This window comes from Eutrema salsugineum, unplaced genomic scaffold (assembly GCF_000478725.1).
Source record: "Eutrema salsugineum unplaced genomic scaffold, Eutsalg1_0 scaffold_14, whole genome shotgun sequence".
In the NCBI taxonomy this organism is placed as follows: domain Eukaryota; kingdom Viridiplantae; phylum Streptophyta; class Magnoliopsida; order Brassicales; family Brassicaceae; genus Eutrema; species Eutrema salsugineum.
The window spans coordinates 4,363,832-4,371,671 of NW_006256877.1; the positions used below are offsets into that span (position 1 = coordinate 4,363,832).

Here is a 7,840-nt window from a genome sequence, read left to right on the forward strand (position 1 = left end):
CAATTAACCTATTTTCATTTAATTTTTCGTGAATAAGCTGAATTCGTTTTGGTTCACCTCCGGGTATACTCTAGAAAGTAGTCCCGGTTCGGTTAATATACAAAACTGAACTAAACCGAACCATGTGATCAAACGTAAAGCTCCGTACTTTTTAATAACCCCACAAGGCCACAACTTTCTCTCTCTAAAATCTAGGAAGAGAGGGTAAATTATTAAATGCGCTTTTGATTCTGCGACGAACGCGGAAAGCGAAATAGAGGAAGAAGAAGAAAAGCCCCCACCATCGTAAAGAACCTAAAAGCCGGAGACACTAAAAAAAAACCTTTTTTTAGTTGCTTGCACGAAATCGGCGAAGCAAACACCGACCCAGAAGAAAAGGATCAGCAAATTCTGCAGCTTTTTTTTTTATATCTCAATAATCTGATTCTCCATTGCTAAAATCATTGTCTTGGAAAAAGTATTTTTCTTTTTCGGTTGGACTCAATTCTTCAACAGGTGAATTATTCCTCTGCTTTCTTAAAAAAAAAAAAACTTTTTCTGGTAGACATTTTGAGATGGGTTTTTGAGTTTTTTTTCTAATTCAAAATGATTTCTCCATTGAATTTTCTGATCGTGCAAACCATGAATCGATAATGCCAATATATTCTTACAATATAAGGTTTGATTTTTGAAATGGGTTTCTTCGGATTGGTTTCTCTAGCCTTTTAGACGATTCCATTTTCAATAGAAACGTAAAAATTGGATCTTATGCTTTATATTTTGGGTTGTTGTTTTTCTCAGAAAATTGAATGCTTCAAGATGACACTTTGCTTTAAATTCATTTGATTTCTTTATTTTATTTTATTTTATTAGAGAATCCTTCAACTATGTTGCATTGTCTCTGTCTCATGAGTCATGCCATTGTCTGCTTAATTTTCGAATAATTTCTCTATTTTACATATAACTTATTCTCTCTGAGTTCTTCTTCGTGCTTTTGTTTATCAGATTTGTCCTCTTGATAGCCAAGATCCAAGCTGCTTAATTAAATTTCTTTCGATAGGTAAGCTCTTTGCCTTTTAGTGCAAAAAAAGTTGTTATAGGTTACAGAAAAGAGTTTAATTTTTTGGCATCTTGTGGTGGATAATGTTGTTGCTGGCTCGTTATCTTATGACATTTCCTATTTTTAGCTGATTCTGTTTTTATGCTTCAAGTTTGTGTTTTTGTTTTTAAAAATTTGCGTCTTTAATCTCTTCAGTGATCTGTTTTTCGGTTGTCTAATCTGTAAATTCAGAAACAGACGCTATATTGTGCATCAACTCTTCCAAGAAGTAGTTTATAGGATCCGGTTATTTTACTAGTTTAAGTAGTGATTATGGTTAATTTGGTGTCCTAAGTTTGTGTCTTTAATCTCTTCAGTGATCTGTTTTCGGTTGTCTAATCTTTAAATCACAAACACACTCTTGCAAGAAGTAGTTTTTAGGATCCGGTTTTTACAAGTTTTAGTAGTGATTATGGTTAATTGGTGTCTTATGTCTGAAAAAAATGAACAGGTTGTCTCTTGTTTGGTGTGAATTGATGGATGAAGATGCTGTGAGTAGCTTTGGAACGCCTGAAACGATGAATAAGGAAGACGTTTATAAGCCGAGAGGAGAGTCAGGAGACTCTACAGGGAAGGCAATGGCAACGAAGTCGAAAGAGAAAGAGATTCCTCGTTACCTCAGAGCATCCACTGGTTCTTGCCATGATATCTGCAAGTACGGGAAGAAACAGATCTCGGTGGAGAAACCATGGCGTTCGACTACTAAAAAGATCTTCAAGAAATCTCTTGATGATGATTTAAATGAAACTTTGAAGCCAGGTTCTTCTAAAACGAAGAAGGCGATAGAAGTTAAGAAAAAGAAGGTTACTGATGATTCTTCTGAGATGATCAAAAGAGAGGTTGTGAAGCATCAAGTGAGTGGTGTCTCTAGTGGATTGAGGAAGCCAGAGGTATTGATAATATCATCTGAGGATGAAACTCCTGTGAAACAGATGAAGAAGAAGGTGACATCAAGTTCGAAACTTAAACCTTTACCAGATTCAAGGTCTCGTAGTGTTGATTCTCTGAAGCCGAAACTCTTAACGAAATCTTATTCAGCACTAGCAACATCGAAATCTAAAGTAAACCATGAGAAAGCTGCTTCTTCACCTGTTCTGAAGCCCAAAATGGGATCAAAAGACGAAGATGCAAAGATGAAGAAGGCTACAGTCTCATCCAGAGTTGCTTTAAAGAAAGTTCCGGTGACTCCAAAAGCTTCGCTTTCTCCAAGAATATCAGTAAGACTAGCCGGGAATTCAAGTTTGAGGAAAAGTCAGAGCTTAAAGGCTGCCTCTTCCTCCTCTTCTCGACCAAATCAGAAACCAAGGCGTGTGAATCGCACTGATGAATCTAAGGAGGTAGATGGTTATCCAGTAGAGGAGAAAACATTGCACGTTGTGGAAATGGAAACAACGAGCAAAGTCGTCTCTGAACATGATCAGAATCAGCAGTGCATTGTTGAACCCTGTCCTCCTCTTTCACCGACTCAATCAACTGAGAAAGATGTTGAGTGTATAGTTTCAGAGGAGGAGGATTATGAATATCTTTCAGGAAGCAACGAAGCTGAGAGCGGAGAAGAAGAGATTGGAATGTCAAATGGTGACGAGAAACCAAGAGCGAGAAAGGAGGGCGATTCTACAGATGAAGCTGCTCGTAAATTACGTTTCAGAAGAGGAAAAGTTGTGGATGCTGATGCTGTGGGTGAGAGTGCAAGGAAGCTCAAGTTTAGAAGAGGAAGAGGTCTCGGAGAAGACAAAGCGCAAGATGCACAAGGAAGGAGAAGCTTTAAGAAGAGGGAAGATGTTAAAGAAGAAGAAGTAGATGATGATGGTGAAAAAGTTGTGTTGAGGCATCAAGATGTTCAGGAGAAAGATGCACAGGGACTGTTAAACAATGTCATCGAAGAAACAGCGAGTAAACTTGTTGAAGCTCGAAAAAGCAAAGTTAAAGCTTTGGTTGGTGCTTTCGAAACTGTCATCTCTCTTCAAGAATCTAAACCTCCTGCTAACTCTGGTATGTGCCTTGGGCATGAGCAAAGCTAGTATTTGAGTCTTTGATTTTCTAGGAGTAGTTGATTTGGTTTTGGTTTTGGTTTTGGTTTGCAGAAACTGGTAATCTAGATTGAGCTCGGTTTGAAATCATTTTGGTTTGCTGAACTTCAAGAAGATTGTTGCTTCATACACAGTTCAAGGATATGTCTCAGCCAAACATTGTTATGGTGCGTTGTGGATAATACCTGATGCTTTGGGTTTTGTATTTGGTTTTTGCTTCTTCTAAACCGGTTTGTTGGCTTTCATTTGGATATGTTCGCTTTACGGTTCGGTTTGTATAGGAAAATACTGGTCTATTTAACATACATTTGTTGTTGGTTTTTGTCTTCTTCTATAGCTGTGTTTTTAAAACCGGACCAACCGGTGGTCAGACCGGTTTCAACCATGAATCGAATGTATAACCGGGCTTGGTTGACAATAAAATAGTTGGACCAGTTAAAACCGTAACAAACCGGCAAAAACCTAATAACCGGGGAACAAAAAACACGGTTGACTCGGGTTATGATGTCAAACCTTCTTCTATTTCTTATCTTTTTCCCTTATCTTTCTTCTTTTTGACTTTTATGTAACGATATAGATTGAGATTCTAAACATTTTGACATTTAAAATTCCACTATATCGAACAAAGTGTCTAGGAGCATTTTAAACTCCATATTAATCGCAATCACGGAATTTTTTAGCATATACTTTATAGATATGATCATGACTCGTAATTTCTCCAAAAAGATATCCTTTAAAAAAGCATGAAATCAATCAACAAATGAAGTACTAAATATAACTCAAATTGGGAGAGAGAGAGAGAGAGAGTCTCATTTTGATAAGTTTACACACTAGAAATGTTCATATAGACAGATATTTTTTAAATATTGTGTTACTGCAATATTAACAAATAAATATGCACTTATAACAACTTATGCGTAGTAACGTACGTAGATATGATAAACATACCAACCAAATATTTATATTACCATGAGTAAAAAGAACCAAATAAGCACAAACAAATGTAAAATACAACATATTGATAATCAAAACGGAACTTAAACGTACAAATCATAGGGATATGCGTAATCAACCAAACCAAAAAAAAACACAATGATACAACTCAGTACAGTATAAGAGATACAACAAAACCCATGAATGGTATATTATTTAAGGACTCGATGTAGTTGTAGTAGGTGGAGGAGTAAAAAATGGAATGGATGGAAAACTAGTGGGAAGAGAAGGCAAAGTTGGCATTGGAAGAGGAGGAATTGAAGTGGGAATAGTAGGAAGAGTTGGTTGTGGAAATGTTGATGGCAATGGAGGAATTGTGGGAAGAGATTGTTGTGGCAATGTTGATGGAAATGGAGGAATGGTTGGAAGTGTTGGTTGTGGCAAGGTTGATGGCAATGGAGGTAGTCCCATTGTTGGGATAGGCATATTTGGAATTTGAGGAATAGGTTGTTGTTGCTGGAGAAGGTGGCGTGAGGCCGAGCAAGTTTTGATCATAATAGAGGAAGAGAGACTCACTAAGAAAGCAATGAGAAAGAGCTTGTATGATGCCATTTTGGATGTGTTGATGAAACTTTGATTATGCTTTGCTTACTCAATATATTTCTTTGTGTTGATGAGAAATTCAGTTGTATGCTATTGAACTTTATATAGTGGGGAGAGTCTGTATAGACGACATAGACTTTTTGTATACTTTAAAAAAAAAAAAATTTTTGTAACTATATTTTACGGTTTTGTATGGTTGGCTTGAACCATGTTAGTTCAACTTAATGTGTTTTGTTAGATTATTTTGACAATTCAAGATTTTTTATTTAAGTTAGTTCAACAATCAAAACCCTCCAACTCTATTACACTTGTTAACCACCTAACCATACTTGCTTTATGAAAAAAAGAAGAAGAATATAGTACATATTTATACATTCATTTATATGTTCAATTATTTATGTATTACGAAAAAGACAAAATATTCAATCAAAGAAAACACATGACTAAAAGAATTTGCACAGATTTTTCAAAATACCGAACACAAGTTGGTATCAATACTTGGTTGGTAAGTAGTAAAGTTTCCAATCAGATTTTGTTGGTCACCTATAAGGCTTTAAACTAGTTTTCGGATCGGCATAATAACTCCGAATCTACAAATTCTGTAGCAATAATCATTGATTCGTAAGATAAATAATACAAAAAAGGGTTCAAGAAATGCAATAAACCATTGTAAGAGGTCAAAGGAAAAATCGTTATGGTAGTAGAGGAGACCGCATATTACTTTAGTAACTTCTAGAGTCTTTTCTAGATTTTACAATTCTCTCTTTACATTTCTACTTTGTGGTAGAGCTCTAATTATCTTATTTATTTTCAAAATTATATGGCCTCAAAGTCATATCATGTATTTTGTTCTTTGCATTTAAATTGAAAGCACTTTGACAACAAAAATAAAATTAAAAACTAAGTATTCATAAAAAAATTTCTACATCTATAATTTTGATTCATATTTGTTACTTCTTCTGTTCGAAATTATTTGATGTTTTAAGAGGTTTTTTTGTTCAGAATTATTTGATGTTCTCACTTTTCAATGTAAAATTAATAATTTTTCTTATTTTTAATTTTTTATATTCTGCATATTATCTTTTTTTGACTGAATTATATTTAAATAAATTATAAATAATATTTTTGTGTAAAAAAAAAATTCCTTTTACAAACCTCTGTAATCAACGATTGTAATACGCTTTCTTAATACAATTCTTTAAACAGCAAAAAAAAACAGATAATTCTAAACAGAAGTAATATAATTTTAGATAAATCAATCGAATGATCTTAAACGAAAACTAAATACCATTTAATCTAGGATTTCTTATTATTATCTTTGTGAATAATGAATACCAACCTATAAACTCTTTTATATAAGTCTTAAAAATCCAATACAAGTAGAAATAAGAAATCTTTCACTGAAAAAGGATGCCACTCAGTGTTTTAAACAGGACTACTCAGAACTGTTGAAAATGTTAGAGAGCCAAGAAGATTTGCGAAGAACCCTGTTTTCAAGAAGTTCTAATGCCTCGGAAGATTTTATGCATCTAGGTGTCTTGTATAGTTGTATTGAGCTAGATAATTGAGCATGCGAGAGTCAAACGCTCATTGAATTATATTATAGATCGGTATACATTCAAGTTGAAATCAATTTTTTTTTTACCGATAAGTTGAAATCAATTATATACTTAAGTTTAGACGGAAATGAAAAATAGTTAGAACAATCAAAATTCTAACGGACGTTCTTCTTTCCCTACAACGACCGACCACTATTCCTCAGCCACGCAAAGTATTGATACTGACTCTAATCCACGTGTCTAATATTCACTCGACCTTGATTTAGTTACGTAACCGACTCCTTAATTTGTCTACTTCGGAAGCTATTTTCAAATCTTTTTCCTACTTTTCATCGAATTTTCAGCTGTACTAGGTAGTTTGACCGCGTCCTGCGCGGACCGTGGGATCTCAAAATCTTATCAAATTAATTATATGGTATTAAAACCATTCATGAATATTTTTTTCTTTTAAATATATAAAATCCATTTTTAAAGGTTCTCTGATCATAATCATGGAGTTTTTGTCAAAAGATATGGTAATATATCTGCTCTTTTTCAATACTCTTCATAATTGTAAATGTAAATGTATAATTAGAAGTTGATTCGCTTGTAAATATTTAATTTAGTAAAAATAATGTATATATCTTAAAGAAAAAACCACATGATTTGTAAGAAATTTAAAAATAGAGCAAATAGTCCGAAACAAATAATAAGAGTATCTAGAAAACAACAATTATTCAAAAATGTAAAACAAAATATTATGTTGTAAACCGAATAAATTTTAAATAACTATTTGAGACATACATGAAAATACTAAAGCAAACCAAAAGAGTAAACATGATCCAAAATTAAAAATATAAATACAATAGTAAATAAGTGTATAAAACTCACAAACCAACTGAACTAAGACAAACACGAGTTCCACATAATCGTTTGTTATCTTCTTCTTTTTTCCCTCTGATTTACCTTTTGGTTTTTCTTTTTTATCGTCTTTTTTTCATCATCTACCACCTTTATATCTCTTTCTTCTCTCACGTTATCTTCTTCATTTATCTCATTTTTTTATTTATTCTTCAAGTTTTTCTTCCTCTTTCTCCTCTTTATTCTCTATGTCTTCTCTTACTTCTTCTTCTTCAGTTTTTTCTTGGTCACACCTTCTTATTCTTCGTGTTTTCCACACCTTCTCTTCATCATCTTCCTCTTCTACTTTTCTTCTTCTTCATCACCTTTATCTTCTTCGTTCTCTAAGACTTCATATTCATCTAGTTTACCTTAGTCTTTTATATCAATCAAATACATGTATCTTAAAACTTTAACTTTCTCTCTCTCCCTATGTCTCTCCCTGTCATTCTCTCTCCCTCTATCTCTTTCAATCTTTCTCTCTAGCTCTATCCCTTCCTCCCTTGTCCGATATTGTATATATCATACCTTTTAAAAAACGAAGTGTTTCTGATTTTTAAAAAATTGTAACACAAAAGTAATAAACTAAAGATTTAATAACAATCAATTATATGTACCTTGAAGGTTTAACTCTTTATCCCCTTTTTTCTCTCTCCATCCCTCTTTATCCTCCCTCTCTTTCTCTCTCTCACTCTCTCTCTCTATATACATGTCGTTGAAAGCATTAACAATTTCTCCCTCTCTTCTTTCTCTTTATC

At 33.6% G+C, this 7,840-nt stretch overlaps 1 protein-coding gene and 1 pseudogene across 2 annotated transcripts; both read left to right on the forward strand.

Annotated features, from left to right (window-relative positions):
• Positions 1-240: 240 nt before the first annotated feature.
• On the forward strand, positions 241-3,428 carry LOC18022590. 2 transcript variants are annotated; one of them, XM_024159025.1, is made up of 4 exons: positions 241-495; positions 985-1,039; positions 1,530-3,070; positions 3,163-3,428. In XM_024159025.1, the coding sequence occupies exons 3-4, from the start codon at positions 1,555-1,557 to the stop codon at positions 3,180-3,182; spliced, it is 1,536 nt and encodes a 511-aa protein (XP_024014793.1). In that variant the 5' UTR covers positions 241-495; positions 985-1,039; positions 1,530-1,554; the 3' UTR covers positions 3,183-3,428. The 2 variants fall into 2 exon arrangements, with proteins under 2 accessions (XP_024014793.1, XP_006405635.1); XM_006405572.2 differs by having other exon boundaries at positions 1,530-3,428.
• A 740-nt stretch (positions 3,429-4,168) lies between these two features.
• Positions 4,169-4,713, forward strand: LOC112088378 (annotated as a pseudogene).
• Positions 4,714-7,840: the final 3,127 nt, after the last annotated feature.